Genomic DNA, 18,392 nt, shown 5'->3' on the forward strand with positions numbered 1-18,392 from the left:
ACGAATCTACCTTAAAATAACCTCAAAACTGCTAAAAACATAACCTAAATTAACATAACCTCATTTTAGACAACATAACCTATTTTAACATAACCTAAATCTTAGAAATTAAGTTTTAAAATGAATTTTTATTTAAAAAAATTTTTTTTTGTTGGCTGTTTAATGAATAGAATGAATACGACTTTTACCACTTTGAATGTGAATGTGAGTTGTGCCGAACGTGCATTTCTCGCTACCGTCTATTTTCGTTTCAAGTTCAGCGCAGCGCAATGTCAGCCTCAACAATTGTGATTACTTGAACGTGATTTATACGCGAGCGCGCGCTCCATCCGGGTAATTATAGCCGCTTTGCGTCCCCGGCTTGAGGGTGAAATATTGCTGTCATAACACACCCCAATAGACATAAACAACGCGATGCGCTGTCTTAATATCACGCGCGACACAATTTTTTTTTCATCTTCATCCTCGTTAAGTAAAACTTCCTTTGACGCAAAAAACACTCACGTTCAAATCGATTATTAAACATGATTAGCTGTATGAGTTATTTTTTTATTTTTTTAAATTTCCACCCTTGATATTTTTAGTTTTAACATTCCGTGAATACAAATGAGTTACAAGGAAGCCCAGCGTGTTTGTCGGGCAAAAAGTGAGGAAATGTCTCGTGAGCTGCCAACTCATTGTGGAATTGAGAAATAACTTCGAAGGGCCTTCGAATGTGCAGCGTTGAGTTGTAAGTCACAATCGGAAATAAAAATAAAAGCAAAATGATGACGAGATGTAAAAACACTCAAAGATGAAATGAAATGAAATGGAGCAGAGCGTAGAAAGGAAAAAAATGAAGGTTTTACCTTATGCGCTCGCATCAACTCCTCCTGGAAATCAATTACCGCGCAGAGACGTTGGAGATGACAAGCAGACGAGTACGAGTACTCGTAGATGACGATGGGAAGATGTTCGAGGAGTGCTTCCGCGGGTTCTTATCTTTACTTATACATATATAGATTGAGGTAGAGGTGTATAGAAGGAGAAGGAGTTTTGTGAGTGAGTGTGTGTGGCGTTGTGTTCACGCTCGCGCAAGTTTGCAAGGAGGCGAGCCAAGCAGCCAATAATGGCACTTGATTAGCGCAATCCGCGGAAAGCGTTCGGCAATCATCTTCCGATATAGTCAGTGCACACCAGCGCGCGCTCAATTTCCCTTTGTGAGCATATTTAGGAATTCAGTTAATAATCTCTTAGAAATTATATTCTCAAGATGGTGAATAGTAAAAATATTAAGTTTTTAATAAGTTTTAATCAAAATTTTATTAAAAATGTTGAGAAATTAAATTTTACAATTGATATAGGAAACACTCAGTATATTTTTATAATATTGAAATAAAATAAATGTATTTTTGTTGTTATTTTTCTTATTTTAGGCAAAATTTGACAAAAAACTCAATTTATTGAAGTTTATGAAGTTTTTAATAGCAAATTGTTTTTCTAAGGACATTTAAGGGCATTTAACAAGAATTTTTAGGGTTGAAATAGTGCGGATATGGTTAATAATCTCATAAACTTTAATTTGTTAAAGAAAAACTTGAATTATCTTTATTTTTGGAGAAGATATAAGGATTTTTCTACTTCAATGAATATATGAGTAGATTTTTTTATATTTTTTTAATATTTAGGTAATCCAAAAATATAAAATAAAATCAAAACGTGTGAAATTTTATTATTGATAAAACAACTTTCTCAACTGCGCGCTCAAATCTGAAATTTAAGCCGCGCGGCGTTGAGGTTGCTGCGAAAGCAATTAAATCGTGGATTTGATATGTGGAAATGTCGAAATGTTACACATTAACGTCCACGACCGCTCCATAAATCTATAAAATTCTAACACCAAATCAGCATAAAATTAATAAAATTAATCCGTCACAACATTCTAACCTGCTCAGCGCAGGTTAAGTTAAAGGCTCGGCACGTTTCCAAACGCGCTTGAAAATGGTATCAGTATTTTATAACTTACATAGTTTTCATATTTTTGATAATATTATAATTAAATTAGACGTGTTCGTCATGTTTCTATTGACAACTGAGAGGTTGTGTGTCTCAACGCATAAATATTTAGTCCGTGAGATATTAATTAATAATTTAAAGTTTAGACACGTTAAAGGACAGATCTGATCAAAAAATGGTTTTGAATTAAATTATGTTAATTTATATTCAAAATATTTTATAATATTTTATAATATATGAAATTTTAGGCTTTAAAATTTGATTCTATAAAGGGAAATAAAATTATTAACAAATCAAAGAATTATTTGAAAGAAACAGCAGTTATTCTTCTTTAATGTAGTTATTTCTTTCTATTGTGTTTGTTTATTGTGATTTCAGCAATGTGCACTTACAGATACCGTTACAAATAGGTACAATAAAACAAACACACACAAACTTGAACTGAGAAGTCACCTGATTTATTTTATTGCAAATAGTGCATCTCAGCGGCCTCTCGGGACTATAAAATATATTTGTTTTGTTTATATTCAAATCATGAATGAGAAATACGGTCAAAACAGTTCTATGTAGTCAATGCAGTTATTTCTTATTATTTAGTGTGTTTGTTGTGATTCTACCAATGTTTACTTTACTATCTGATATCGCTGCAGATTGGTACGATCTTCGCTACGACGTGCGCATTATCAGTAAAATGTGAACATGTTGAAACTTGTTGTTTCAAATCACCTGATTTATTTTAATGCAAATAGTGCATCTCAGCGGCATCTCGGGACTATAAAATATATTTGTTTTGTTTATATTCAAATCATGAAAAAGAAACACGATCAAAACAACATGTTTGACTCTTTCTATTACTAGACCCGTGTTCTTACGATTACCTGTCGAAATATAAACGCAATTCTCTTAACATGCGCATGAAATTTGCAATTACATTTGACATTTCTTATTGTTTTTTTTTCTGGAAGACAAATGCTTATACCTACTTATATTTTCATTCATTTTCTTTTGTTTCTTCTATTTATTTTATTTTTTACTAATTTGTAATTAAATATGGGTACATAACTTTATATTTCTAGAAACATAATAAATTTTATCATTAGAAAATGAAAGAATTACTAAAAAGAATATTCATTTAGTATTCCAGTCTATTCAACGCAGTCATATTCTTTTATTTTGTTCGTTTGTTGACGTTCTACCAATGTGCATTATCTGTTCGGCTATTGATAAGTACAATCTCCACTACGAAGCGCGAATTCACTGACACACACGCAAACTTGAGGTAAGAAATCACCTGATTTAATTTATTACAAATAGTGCATCCTAGCGGCATCTTGGGACCATAAAATATATTTGTTTTGTTTATATTCTAATCTTGAAAGAGAAACACGATCAAAACAACAAGAATAACGGGTGCTATCACTGTACCCGTGTATTTCTGATTACCTGTCGAAATATAAACGCAATTCTTCTATTCATGCGCATATAATAATAAATTACATTTGTCGCTACTTATTGCTTTGTTTTCCTAGATGAAAAATGCTTATCATACTTCTATTTTCATTCATTTTTACCTCTTGATTTTTTCTATTTATTTTATTCTTTACTAATTTATATTTAAATTTAAAGTAGTACATACATAACTTATGCTTTAAAAAAACAATATTTTGTTGCCAAAAGTCAAGAATTATTTAAATTATTATAAATAGTCGTCTGTCTATTCAATGCAGTAATATATTTATATTTTGTTCGTGTGTTGACATTCTCCCAATGTGCACCATATCTCATGCGGTTACTGATAAATGCAATCGTCAATTGTTGCCGCGCGAATTCACTGACACACACGCAAACTGCTAGAAAGGTAAGAAATCACCTGATTTAATTTTAATGCAAAATAGTGCATCGTAAAGCGGCATCTCGAGACTATTGTCATACTTATTTGATTTATTTTGTAATAATGTAATATTTTAATACAAAAACAACAAAAACTACCTTTTGCTTTATTTATAAGCTAAAAAATTAATAAAATATAAATTTATACTCTTCATATTTTATCAATATTAATACACAAAAACATATTTCTATAAAAAATAATCATAGTAAACTAATTTCTTATTTCATCAAATAATGAAGAATAACTTAAACCAAATATATTTCTATACCCATATTTACTACATCATTTTGCGTTTTCAAATATCTTCAATTTCCATGTAAGACCTAGTCTTGTAGTGTCTCAATGATGAATCCAATAAATTCGATCACATACATATGCCCGCTCCGCATTTGCATAATTGGGCCTCCGCTTGACGGCCGCGAACATGTCCGTCCGGGCATGCTGCTTCGCTACGCAAGTGCGCACGTTGCGATCGCATTAAAATATCAATTTGGTCGGCGCGACATCAAACGAAAGTCTCGCATTCCTCGCATGTTTTGTCATCGCTACTTACAAATTAATAACGGCCGCGCGTTTCAAACATTTTGGCAATTTTATCGATATTCAACAAGTAGCAAATGTTGGGGAACCGCTCAACCAGTCAACCACTCAACACACACGAAAAATTCAACATCTTCAACCAATTTAATGCCTTCCTAATCATTTTATACTTTATTCTGAAACACAGCATCATAAAGTCGTGATTAGCGAACAGCCGCAACAAATTTGTACGCATTAGCTTCCTATTTTCACGTTGTTAAGTGCAACTCGTAAAAGTGTCAAAATATTGAACGCGCGCGCGGGTTTTACGAGTAATCGCCGTTTTTGTTTATGCGGCGTGTGCTGCCGGATTTTATCTGCTGTGAATCTTCGGGAAGATGCTGCGGCACACCATCCACATTTACAGCTTAAAGACCACTTAAAATATTAATTTTTCTGTTGTGCGCAGCAGTGTGCAACACTCTTATTAGGTAATAATCGTAAAATGCAAAGAAAAGGATACCGACACAGGGCTGTGTTTCGCATATGTCCGCACACAGTCGTATCGGATTACTAATGGTGTGAACGTAAAATTTCACCGTTTGCAGAAGATGCACCCTTAGGAGAAGGAAAAACATGTGTTAATTAGGGAAAGTAGCACCCAATGCTATTTGTATTTCCTACGCATCCGATTGAGATGCCTCATTACCGTATGCGTGGTGATTGATGACGCCGGGGATCAATTAGAACGAGGATGTGTCGAAAAATAATTTATTAGTAAAACCATAGCTTTAAAATAAGTTGCTAATAAGTATCTATATAAGTTAGGTTAATAAAATGAACATCTGGTTGCCTAACCTAACATAACCTAATTTAATTGCTTGTAAACAAAGAAATAACTGAGTTATTCAAAGTGTTGTTTCATTCTAAGATGAAAGCAACTTGTGGCGAGTAAGAAGTCGAGCGGAATATGCGAAATGCCGATGCATCGATAGAGCGCGCGCGCGCTCAGCTCGGCGCGGCGGAATTTTACATGGAAAATGTAATTGCGGGGTGTAATTACGCTCGCGTCGTGTGACTGATGGCGACGTAAAAAATATAATTAAGCAGATATGCGGCGCATTTCTCGAGCGGCCCGCGGAGATCGGAGATCTGCTGCCGCGAGCGCGCGCACCAGCATTAAAAGCTTTTATTTGAACAATTTCGAGCGCTGAGATGGATGGATAATGATTGCGCGTTGTGATTGCGTCGTGCCGACAAACAAACTGCCCTGCGAGTGCCATATGTTCGATTTATTTCATAATTATTTATTTAAAATCTTTTTTTTTACGTTCGACCTGTAAAACACTTGATTTTCACTGTTTTGAGACACGAAAAGTGATATTTTACACATGGGCGGCCAGGGCCGGGACTAAAATACTTTAATCACGGGTTTTAGTCACGGGGAAGAAGATTTTTCACCAAAAATTTAAAATTTACATGTAAAACACTTGATTTTCACCGTTTTGAGGCACAAAAAGCAATATTTTACACATGGGCAGCCATAGCCGTGACTAAAATACTTTAATCACGGGTTTTAGCCACGGGGAAGAAGATTTTTCACCAAAAATTTAAAATTTACTTGTAAAACACTTGATTTTCATCGTTTTGGGGCACGAAAAGCGATATTTTGCACATGGGCAGCCATAGCCGTGACTAAAATACTTTAATCACGGGTTTTAGTCACGAAGAAAAATTTTACACAAAAATTAAATTTTTAAAATTTTGTGAAAAAATAAATAAAAATGAATTTGTTTTTATTTTGTTTTTATTGCACAAACATTAAACCAAGTTTTGGATGTTTTGTCACCATTTTCACATTTATACAAGTCATACACTCTTATTTCCAGCATAGGTAGGTATAATTACATTCATTTCTGTTTTCTGTTTTGTTGCCGTGATTGAAGTTATCATAATGTGTAAGAGGTTTACTAATCGAATTACAATTAAGTCATAATTATAATAATACAGTGTGTCGAATAAAACGATGGCCCTAACTTATATCACTTGCCAACATTATCGTCGTTTAAAGTTTATGTTTACATTTTACACACTATCGCTGCAAATCTTCAAAAATTTCAAAAATTTCAAATTTCAAAATTTCCAGCTTTGTTTACAATAATTTAAGCGCTACTAGTGTGGGTATACTGAATATTAGCCATATTAACATATTTACAAAGTGTTTCTTTTGTTGATTTAGTTAAAGGCGTTGATTTTCTTGATTTTTTTTTAATTTAAAGAAGAAATATTTACAGAAATTATGTTTTAGTGTTTTAAACATACGCCATTGATGTAAAAATTGTCTAAAAAATCAAAATTTCATTAATCATAATCATAGCAATGATGTCATTCAAAGAAATCAATTTTTTGAATCCGCATCGGAGTTTTAAGGAACATTCAATCCATATCAACTACAAATGTATACGTTTAACTAGTATTTATATAACTTAATACGTGTCTGATTATTTATTATTAGGTTTTAGGTAACGATTCGCTATCGTTTCGCGTCGGCTGCAAGTCAGAAACATTTGTACATTGAAGGTGTTTCAAGTAGGTGGTGAATTTTTTTTTTTGTAGAAAAGTCCACTGAATGTCATCACTGTCGTCGTCGCGTTTAGAATCAAATATATTAGTATTTTACTGCCCATTTTAACAAATTTTATATTTAGCACTATACAGACTTTGTCTTTGTTTAGTTGGAGCACTAAAACCAGTAGAGGTCCTTTGAGGAATCCTGCACCTGTGCTTCTAAACCTGGAAATAAATAAAAACATAAAAATTAAATATTTTGAGTAAGACGCCATCTGGTGAGTAGCTTTTAAAACAGTTTTAGGTTATTTTGTTTTTTTTTTGCTTTTGCGGTGATTTTCGAGGTTTTGACTGAATTTTGAATGAACTAAGTTTAACCCTCACCTAAATTGATATAACTTAACTTAACTCCAACATAACCAGCAGCAACATAAGCAACATAACCACTACAGCATCAGGTTAGCCTAGTTTTTGAAATAAGTTTTAAATTATTTTTGTTTTTATGGCGTTTTCTATCATATTTTCGCTGTTTTAACCAAATTTTTAAAGAAATATACTTGGAAGCTTCTAAAACCTAACCTAAATTAACTTAACCTAACATAACCTATATTTTTCTAACTTAAATTAACACTCCACGATCAAAATTAAACCAAAAAACAAAAAAAATTCAAATATTTTACTTTAAAAAATTAAATGTAATCCACTAGCTTATTGTTTATTATTCGGTCTTGTAACCTAACCTATATTGAAGTAACCTTACTTAACCTAACATAACCTAACCTAGTGACTAGTTTTTGAATTAATTTTTAAAATATTTTTGTTTTTATAGCGTTTTCTATCATATTTGCACTGTTTTAACCAAATTTTTAAAGAAATATACTTGGAAGCTTCTAAAACCTAACCTAAATTAACCTAACCCAACATAACCTAACATAACCTAATTTTTCTAACCTAAATTAACACTCCACGATCAAAATTAATCCCAAAAAACGAAAAAATCAATTTTTTACTTAAAAAAATTAAATTCAACTAGTTTGTTGTTTATTATTCGGTCAAGTGTGAAAGTCCACCAGAGGTGTGAAAAATGCGTCGCAATAAACCTACAAAAATGGCATCGCTACCATTCGCAGCAACCTGATCTCGTTTGTCTTGGCCACGTCCATCTCGTTCCTTTCTTCAAGAACCCTCTTCAAACACGCTACAATACTAGAACTCTCTCTGCGTCTAAAATTCTATGTAAACTGCACACGCGTATAAGTTCATGGCTTCATGGCTATATACCTACACCCCAAGAGAGTGAAAACAAAGCCAAGCAGTAAGCGAGATAGAGAGGCGTCGAGTCGACTGACCAGTGGTCGCGTTTCCAGGAAGCACCGACCATTGCCGACGGACAATTCGAATCAATACTCGTACAACAGGCAAAGAGCAACTGACCAATGAGAGCAGAATATGCCAGTACTTAACTTACACAAATAATTTTTTTTCTTTTTAAAAATTTTGTTTTTTACTCTATTGAAAATAACTTACCGGTCATAGTCGAATATGAGGTATAGGGATTCTCCAGCGATGGATGCTGCCAGTCCATCGCTTTACACTGCGCCCCGGGCATGTGGAGGCGGCTGCCGGGCAGCAATAGACTCCCGTACTGCGCGGCCATATTGTGGTGGTGGTGATGGTAGTCGTGAACGGCGCGATGCGACGCCGCCGTGTACTGGTGATACCAATCGCCCGGGTGATAGTGATCGCCGCCCGCCGCGCCCTGATACAAGTCGCCGCCGCCGCTCGCGCCCGCCCCCGTCGTGCCATACTGCGCGCTGTTCCAGAAACTCGGCGGGAAGTTCCGCGTCGACATCGGCGACGTATCTGCAAGTGCAAATAAAATACGTATTTAAACACATGTTACACCACTGATAACACAAAAAACACAAGCGTGACTTGGTGACATTATGCGCTTTCCACCAACTTTCCAACGGTTTCATGTTCTACAGGCGTAATTAACTGAGTTTTTTTTCTCTTCGAGTGGAATTTATTGTTTGAAGAGTTTTTGAAACAAAGGCGTAGGTACAAGATGATTTACGATAATTCTAACACTATAAATCCGGTGACAAGATACTAGACCCACGAAAATCTGATTGTTATCTTCGACGCGTTTCTTAAACACTTGTTAAACTAAAAATTTAAATATAAATTTAAATATTTGGTTTATCTTGATTTAAAAAATCTCTATTATTTTAAAATATTAAATTCCATAGTTGAAGACAATGTGTGTTGGAAATCTCGTGTAATTAAAGCCATTTATTTATGTTTTCTGATTGTCGCCTAATGTCGCCCATCGCCGGCGAGTTGTAAAAGCAAGCCTGGAATGCGGCGCGCGGCTTCCTTCATCTCTCGCTCAGTGATTTCATCGGAATCAAAGCTGGAATCCCGAATGGTTTTTCTAATGCCTCATTCGCTCGGCGCTTTCGGCGCAGCCATCCGTCAAACGTTCCCAACCGAGCTCCTTGGATTTGTTTTCTTTTTTATTATCAGCATCGATACGTCGTTCTTTACGCGTCCGAAACGCGCGCCGGGTTCCTCGAATTGGTCTCGCGCCCCGGACCGGTCGCCAGCCGGAGTGAAACGCTACAAGTCGAGGACGTGGCAGGACGAGAAGGACGAGATGACGCGCTGCAGAAGTGTGGGAACCGCGGCGCGCGCTCAAAGGCCGCCCGGCGGATCCGACAATACTCGAACTCGAACGTTAACATTCACAAATAATCAGATGCCATTTTATATAAATCACCGGCGTGTCGACGCATTCCGAAACGGGTTTCGTACTCTTTTCGGCTCGTCACTCGAATCGATGTCCAGCGCTTTTTTTTTTAATTTTTTATATTGAAAGTTTAATTTAGCAACACTCGGTATATTTTGGGTAAAACAGTTGAATTATTTCAGCCATAGTCTGTTTCATCCCGATTACTGACGCTCTCGCGTGCACTTGTCGTTCCCGTGCAGTGGTGTACACGGCGTGACAACGGCGGGAATTTCTGACATTCCACGCGAATTTACATTATTTACAAACGTCCTTTGTGAAAAGTGGAGCTGTGCGACGGAGAGGAATTTTCCCAGGGTGCTTTACCTGCCAAAATGTCCATGGACAAAGACAAATTGTATCCTAACCTCAAATATAACCTATTTTTTCTACTTTCACATTTAAAACAACACAAAAAGTGGTATTTTAATCACGGATGGCCAAAGTCATGACTAAAGTACTATATTCTCAGGGTGAAAGTGGTTAAACGTGAGTTTTTGTTATGAGATTGATTAAGAGTAAAAGTAGCGAGACGCAGCTTCAATCTCAGACTAAAGTCCGTATCAAAGTGTTTACTACTAAAGTACTTTACTAAGTACTAAAGTACTTTAGTCACGGCTTTGACCGCCCGTGCTTAAAATTCCACTTTTTGTGTCTAAAAACCGTGAAAAACTGACTTTTTAAAGACTTAAATAGAAAAATACAAAAAATCAAATTTAAAAACTTAAACTTGAAAAAACGTCGTTAAAGTGACTTTAGCGCACTTGATACTTAATACACTATTATAGATTATAGGTATGTCACAACATATTTTCCAGCTTATTATTTTATTAATTATGTCATCCGGTTGTGTGAGAAATCGAAAAGAGACGCTCCATGCGCGATATATCATGTCTAATTTGAATATTCCGGCGCGGCGTGCGCGAACACACACTTATTAACAAAGTCAACAAAGTTAAGTATGTTTTAATTAAGCAGGTTATCGTCGCGCGGCTTTCGGCAAGCGGCGTAGACGTGTGTGGTCCTCCGCAGCCCGAATAGTTAGTTAATTTCGTCTGAGACGACAAACGAGCGCTGCGATTAGCATAATAATTTGTTTTCTATTATTTATAATTGAATCGTTAAATATTGCCCGCGTAAACAAATTGGAAACTCTTATCCAAGCATTTTAAATTAAATTTGAAATTAAAAGTGAAAGAAGAACTTTCGATAATATACCTAATATAATCAGGAAATAAACAAAAATAAACTTTTGAATTTTTTTTAAGTTTTAATTCAAGGCGATGACAAGATCGTAAATAATTTTCAGCAAGGTTCAACGCTAAGGTCGATGCTTGTAAATCTTTAATTTGTTGCTTTATTAATTACTGTTTGCATGTTCTGCGAAATGTCGTCTTTTGTTGCTTCAACGAGTAAATGTAAAAATTTAGAAATTATTCTTGCAGCACTCTTCGAATTCGGATAATTAATTTAACAAGTTCTAAGAAATCTAGCGGCACACAAAAAAATCAAACGAAACAAAACAAGTGATGAACGCATGAATGAATAAACAATAGTATTTTATGATTTATTTATTTTAATTGTTTATATAATGCTCTCGTGGAATTCGGTTTTATTGTAGTTTTTGATAATTTATGTTTTAATCCAAGCCGAATATCCAGCACCAGAAATTAACGAAATGTTTCTTTGTTCGGCAGCATTCCATAGTAGATTTTGATGTTTTTATGCTGAATTATGTGTGAACTTGGTTGCTTAATGTTTTTTATTCGAATCAAATGTTTCAAAACGTTTAGATTAATAAAACTATCATTTAAGATTTCGACAAACGTTGCTTTTATTTTTATTGCGGGATTTTATTTCGTATATAAAAGGCACAGAAGCGCATAAACACCGCTGAAGATTTTTTTATTTTTATTTTTATTTCGCTGTGTGTGTGTTTGTTTGCCTACGTTTATTACGATTTGATTTCAATTAAACGCGACTGCGCGATAGTAAAAGCGCCGAAAAACGCTGCACCCCGATCGATTTTCAAAGCTTTCGACGGCCCTCGACGTAATATATGTTGGAAACCTTCGATGGAATGTCAATAAAAGTTTTTTTCTTGGTCCGGAATGCCGAAATTCTCGCCGCCGCAGAAAGAAGCCACGAATTAGTGCGCTGCGAGTGTAAAAAGCGATCCGCCGATGAAGGGACATAAAGGTATAAGCACCTACGAAATGCGTGTTTTATTTGTCGTTAAATAAACAAATAATAAAACGACAAATCGTAAAAATAAAAACAAAACACAAAAGAAATAAATGTGCCACTAAAAAAATTAAAGAAACAGAAAATTCATCGATAATAAACGATATTTTTAGATAAATAAATAATTTGATAAAGTTTACTAAGTAATATTGAAAAATACCGGTATTAAAACCGGTATACCGGTATTTTTATTTCCAAATACCGGTATTTTTCAAAATAATATTGGTTCAGATCGACATACTAATATTTTAATTTAAAAAAATACCGGTATACTAAAATACCGGTTGAAATACCGGTATTAATATCGGTATACCGGTTTTATTTTCAAATACCGGTATTTTTCAATAAAATGCTTTTTCCGAAATATACTGATATACCGATATTTTCTTTAAAAAACTAAAAAATATCCAAAATACCGGTATTGAACTCAAAATACCAGTTTAATTAATTTCTCGATATTCCAAGTAAACGCTAAACATGGTACCGTTGAATAACATGGAAGCGTATCTCGGAAAGTGTACGCGCTCGATGTATCAGCCATAAAACATGCTAATTACAACAGCATCTTATAAATATCAAAGCGATGCCGATCCTAGATATCCCCAACAACTCTTCTTCATCTCAAGCGACAATTCCAAACCTCTAAACTCGCTTAGAAAATCGATTTTTAATCGCCACTCTATGCTCTTACTTCTAGATCAAGTTATTGCACACTTGGCAAACACTTTCATCGCGCTGGCCGCAATCCCGAAATCGATAAAATGGCGATCGATATCGTCCGCGCGATGAATTAACGATAATGGATTTATTATGTTGCCGCGCCGGCGTAATGTGACCCCTAGTTTAACCACTCGCCATCGTAAAGTGAGCTATACTTAGTAAAGTAGCTTAATGGCGCACGGTGTGCCACCGAAACGCCTCGGCAGCCCGCCGGCAGCGAATTGCTTTAATTTATGATTAATTTATGACTCTTTAATGAAATTTATACATTATACCCTTTGACGTGATGAAAAGATGATGGATCGTAAAAGATATCAGTTTAAATACTTCAAAATGGCAGCATAATATCAAATAACCAGAAGCCGCTACGCGAAATATTCAACTACGCCATTAAAATAGTTATGAATTGAGGTTAGGTTTACATAAAAAGCACTAAAACCATAAATAACTCTTTGGGAGATATTTCTGGTTATTTTTTTAAAGGTTTATGTACGTTTTGAAATCTCAGCGAGAAATCTTCGGATATAAAACCAACAAACTTGTTGATTTTTGGTAAACGACCGCTTTTTGGACTACCTTTTCGACCGCGCCTGTTCGGAGACTAATTTATTGCGTGATAATCGGACCCACGGAGACACCGCAAAGCGCATCTCCGCACCGATCTGTTTGTGAACACTTTGTCACATAAACTATGAGCATTCGGCGATCAACAAGTCTACCAAAAGACATTTGCGCCGATTCTCAGAGTCACCCGAGACTTGTAATTGCCACCCGTTTGAGGTTATGTTGTTTATTTTTTATTAAAACTAAAAATAAATAAAAATTTACCTTTTGCATGCGTGTTTTTATCTAGCGCTCGTGAAAAGTGCTCGTCGACGACAGCGGCGGCATCGCCTTGGTAGTGGGTGAAGACAACGCAGTTGGCGGAGACGTACTGCGCACGCGAGCCGCCCGGTGTTGCCGCCCCCTCTTCGGATGAATCATCATGCTGTTCTTCTTCTTTGTGTGGTCGGAGTGGACTACTAGGTGTGGATCCGACGGTGGAACCGCCTGTGCTATGCGCCGCGCCACCATAAACACCGGCGGCGCTGCCGCCCCCGGCTGATGTGCTGCTGGATTCCAGACCCGACGGCAGGACGTTCACGCTCGCCGACGCTGATGCTTGACTAAGTGGATGACTTGTTTCTTGTAATCTTTGGACATTAAACTGGAAAAGTGAAATAACAAAGGTTTTAGAACAATTTATCGAGAATAATTTATTGTAATGAAGCTTTCAAGCCTTGTGGAAGGTTGAAACAAAGGGTGGGTGACTTGGGGAGCGGTTACAAAGTCAAAAAGTTTCTTATCTAACGTAGTAATCGTCGGATATCAAAGGGGTACATTTCGCCGGCGGTTATTCGCCGCCTACGCGTCGCCACCCCAGGCATAATGTACGTGTAATTAACTTTAATTGTTTTCGAAGAAGGGAGAAGGAAATTTATGTGCTAACGTTAAGAAAATTCATCAAAAATAAAAAAAATGGCGGAGATCAAGATGAAAGTGTATGAAAAAAAAAAATGAAAAAATAAACCGGTGGACGATTGTAAAGAGTTAACGTTTATTAATTATGTCACATTACGTCCAAACATCCGGAAGTCGTACATTTTATACATTTTATACGTCCGCGCAGGGGACCAAAAGAATAACTCAACAGGCAGCACGCTTCTGTTTCGCATTTCATGTTTGTATAAAAAGAAGAATTGCAACTGACGTTGGCACAAAAAAAAATGAATAAAAGAAATTGTCAAACAAAGGAAGCAGAAAAAACGTTTTGAACATCATGCGATGCTTTGCAACTTGTCAAAATACTGGTAATCGTCTGTTAGAACCCAGTCGTATGTTTTTGAACCATTGCCAAGCTCATCATCATAAACACACAATAAATCAGCAATTTCTCGTGGAAAATCAACGAAAAAAGTACAAAAACCAAAGAAATCTGTGAACAAATTGCTTGTATTGCAATTAATTTACATCGACAACACCAAGAGTCACTTTAACCAAAGATCATTTGTATGCATCATGCTGCATCTTCACGAATAACATGCGCATCGAGTGTGTAACGTGTCGTTACTTCTATATCCGTCTCTGAATTCTTCACTATTCACTCTTCACTCTTCATCATATCGTTTATGGACAAGCTGTGAGCTTGAGATTGCAGTCGTGCTTTTACTTTTTATCGCCTTAACTTTTGTAAAAATCAGTGGATTGCCTCTTGCATAGCACACGCTATCGTAACATAACCTCAACATAACCTCAAACACAGACTATACTCATCGGTATCGCCATCATAAGCAAATACTGGTTGTGGTCGAGAGTAAAGGAGACTTGATGTCTCTTCATAATCTTCTTTCAAGTGTCCTTGTGCTTGCTGTAGCAGCAGTAAAAGCCTAATCTGTTCTCGCAGGCGATGCCAGTGCCAGGTGAGTAGTGAGTTATACTTCACTCCGCCCGAGTGGAACTTCTGCCAGGCCGTTGGTATAAATAAGCGACTTTACAAGCGTGGCAACAAGGTGCGACAAGTAGGTAAGAATGGCGAGCATTCGCGCATGGCACATGCAGAAGAAAGAAGCCAGAGAGGAGCTTTTAACTTGAGGAGTCTATGTGCTGGAGATAATGCAAGTACACCGGTGTGCAATGTTGGCGCAATGTTCACGCGGACAGTTGTTGGTCACTGAAGAAGCTGCGGAGGACATTGGTACGTCTCTTGATGCATAAACATAAACAACGCACATAGGAATACCAAGAGGAAAGGATTATCATGTAAAATATCAAAAAATGGACTTTTAGGTTAGGTTATGTTATGTTTAGGTTATTTTAGGTTAAGTTTGGTTATGTTAGGTTATGTTGGGTGAAATTATGTTAGGTTATGTTATGTTTTATGTAATTACATGTTATTTAATGCATTTTTTCTATTTTTAATCAACTAATCATTAATTAACAAACATTTTCTTTAGAAAAAAATTTCTACATGAGAATTTTTATGTTTAGGAGTGTCACGTGCAGAAATTGAAACATTGTGTCCATATAAAAGCATTAATAACACTGCAACGGTTATGATATCCACAACTAGACAAGGATTAATTAATTAATCAACTCTTTAATTAATCATCCACATCGCCGGCATGCACATGCGTCTAAAACGCAATTTTTCATATTCACAACGATCGGAATGCGACAAAATACATAAAATTTTTCAACAAATGTTCTTGTCTTGTTGACAGTTGTTTCTGCAACCAAATTAACACATTGCCAAACAAACAAAAAACGAATTACAAACAAAGCTCTTTTGTTTTTTTATATTGACATTTTCCGAGGAGTCCGAAGCATGGCCGTTTGTTTGCGTTCATAATTCATGAAGTCATTACCATTTTATTCCGATTCGACGCGTTGTTATTGGACGTTTGCGCGTTTTAATGACACGCCGCCGCAGCCGAGAGAGCTCTAAGAAGCGATTTTAATTTTAATCTTCATTTCAATTGCAACGCACCACTCGCTCGCTTACCGGCGTGCGTAAACGAGTAAAGCGTTGAATTTATAATCGTTAGCCACGGTATATTAACATTCAAATTAACCGGCACATTCGCTGCCGTCGGAACAACGATTCGCAAGTTTGCCGAACCAAAACCCACAAAGAAACACTGATTGTTTCAAAACATCATCAACCATTTAATTTAATTTTAAAAAAATTAAAAAATCACATCAATAGATGGCGTTGGAGTCAACTGACAACCAAAATAGCTCATATTTAAGGTTATGTTGTGTTTTGACAGTTACAGACACGTTTTAGTGAAGTTTACGCATGTTTGCACAACATGAGGCGTGTGTAGCTACATGCAACATGAAAGCCTGCGTCTCACGAGGAATATTAAAGCGATCGGGGCTAAAGTTAAGATGAAGCCTTGTAATTTAACACCGTAGTCGACTCGTGCCTGTAATATAATAAACTTGCGCTTCGTTTTCAACACTTCTAACCTAAAGTATTAACTTTACTTTTCTTTTTCGAAACTTTTTCGTACTCCTACTGCTTGAAATTTCCATCTTGGGAAGGCCAAGTATATAAAATAGCATGAAATGTCATGTGGACATCTTTACTTGACGAAAGTATCTCGGAGATCATCCGTTGATTTAGATTGCTATCTCACTTAGAACCCATCAACACTTGAAAGTTATGAACGACGGAAACGTTTTTTGTCGTTTTTTTGTTTGAGAAAACGCAGAGTTTGTAAGTTTAACAACGTCATGATTTACGACGGCGTAAAGATTTCGATATATAAAGATATGAAAGTTTTATGATAATTTAATAACCACTAACTGCTACCTACGGACGATGCCGGGTGTTTGATCATGGGCGGACCTCGGCGAAGTCTTCATTCTTCGCGTGAAGACGATGAACAACGAAGGCGGCGTGTGGATGGTGTGCGCGCTGGGTTTACGACTGCCATTATTTAAATTTGTGCATAAAGTTGCCTGCTTATGATTTATAAGTCTTGTGCTTGAGTATATCCTGTTTCTGTTGGCAGTGCGTTTAATTTCTGTAATGGTCTTACAGCATTTTCTTAGATAATTTTTATCTGGTGCATGAGTTTGTGTATTAATGGAGTAAATGTTACCGGCGGCTGGTTGCAAAGTAATCGAAGCATTACGTAATTAAATAGATTGTGTTTAGACATAGAGGAAAAGTTTCCGTCGGGAGGTTGAGAAATTGAAGTAATTAATGAGTTGTCATTTGAGGTTCTTTTAAAATAAGAAAAAATGAGGTTTTGGGATGGACAAAAGTGCCGAATGTTTTTGGGGACTACCATAAAGGGCACTTGAAAGACACCGAATTTTTTTGGACGTTTTTGAAGGTTTTTTGATCAAAAATTTTAAATTTTTCGAAAATTTTGGTTGGAATCAAAATTTTTGGAAAATTTATGGTGATAACTTTGACTAACCCTATCATATTGATGTGCAGCACTGAAGGGCGATGGAAAAGGTCCTGCCCGTGGCACAGGATGAGCCGGCGCGGCGCCGGCCCGCTGATACAGATACGGATAGTACGCCTGGTACATAACTTCAGAGCAGCTCATGGCACATCACCAAACACGCGCACCAATTCGTCACCAAAACAATGCAATCCCCGAAAATTGATTTCTGTCACAATTCACAGCACTTTTTACAACTTTCCTGCTTCAAATCCCTACAACTTATTCTTACAACCTTTCTGACACTTCCTGATAACAATCCGCACAGATACTCTTACTGGTTCACTTTTGGGGTAATAATATTTGAATATTTTAAATTTTTGAAATTTTTTTAAATGGATCTATAGATGGTTTACGAGCGGATGCAGCACGTGCCACAGTTTTCGATACGCACAGCCTACTTAATCCCACCGGCACCGCAAACAGACTACGACGCTTTTCGGTTGCTTCCAGGCAGGTACCTCCCACTTAATTTGGGTTTGCAGCGAGCCCGCCTTTTGTCCTCTTGGTGTACGCCTAGTTGAGGTTAGGGGAAGGGAATGGCGGCCAATGGAAGGAACGTTCTGGGTGTTGGAAGGTCGGACGGGTGGATTAGCGAAACTACTCGGTATTGAGCAGCTGCGTGCTTGATGGCTGGGTTGACTATGGGTCGAGGGTTTAA

General features: G+C 36.5%; 1 protein-coding gene and 1 long non-coding RNA gene across 2 annotated transcripts; one reads left to right on the plus strand and one right to left on the minus strand.

Annotated features, from left to right (window-relative positions):
* Window positions 1-259: 259 nt before the first annotated feature.
* Window positions 260-1,697, plus strand: LOC135795788 (uncharacterized). The gene is made up of 2 exons (XR_010549144.1): window positions 260-333; window positions 585-1,697. It is a non-coding gene; the product is annotated as an uncharacterized lncRNA (long non-coding RNA).
* Window positions 1,698-6,194: 4,497 nt separating this feature from the next.
* Window positions 6,195-18,286, minus strand: vg (transcription factor vestigial). Its single transcript, XM_065307952.1, has 4 exons — window positions 17,702-18,286; window positions 13,557-13,935; window positions 8,501-8,836; window positions 6,195-7,198 (listed from the first exon to the last, which is right to left on the minus strand). Exons 1-4 carry the CDS (start codon window positions 17,834-17,836, stop codon window positions 7,149-7,151), a joined length of 900 nt encoding a protein of 299 aa, XP_065164024.1. The 5' UTR covers window positions 17,837-18,286; the 3' UTR covers window positions 6,195-7,148.
* Window positions 18,287-18,392: the final 106 nt, after the last annotated feature.

Source organism: Atheta coriaria, unplaced genomic scaffold (assembly GCF_025399875.1).
Source record: "Atheta coriaria isolate IRGN ID8LTWV9N9 unplaced genomic scaffold, Caltech_Dcor_3.1 hic_scaffold_7_pilon, whole genome shotgun sequence".
NCBI lineage: Eukaryota > Metazoa > Arthropoda > Insecta > Coleoptera > Staphylinidae > Dalotia > Dalotia coriaria.

Coding starts and splice junctions, on each gene's coding strand:
- vg (XM_065307952.1), bottom strand. CDS start 17,836: ATGAGCTGCTCTGAAGTTATGTACCAGGCGTACTATCCGTATCTGTAT. Junction 13,936..17,701: donor CTGCACATCAATATGATAGG/GTTAGTCAAAGT, acceptor TCACTTTTCCAG/TTTAATGTCCAAAGATTACA. Junction 8,837..13,556: donor TAAAAACACGCATGCAAAAG/GTAAATTTTTAT, acceptor TTGCACTTGCAG/ATACGTCGCCGATGTCGACG.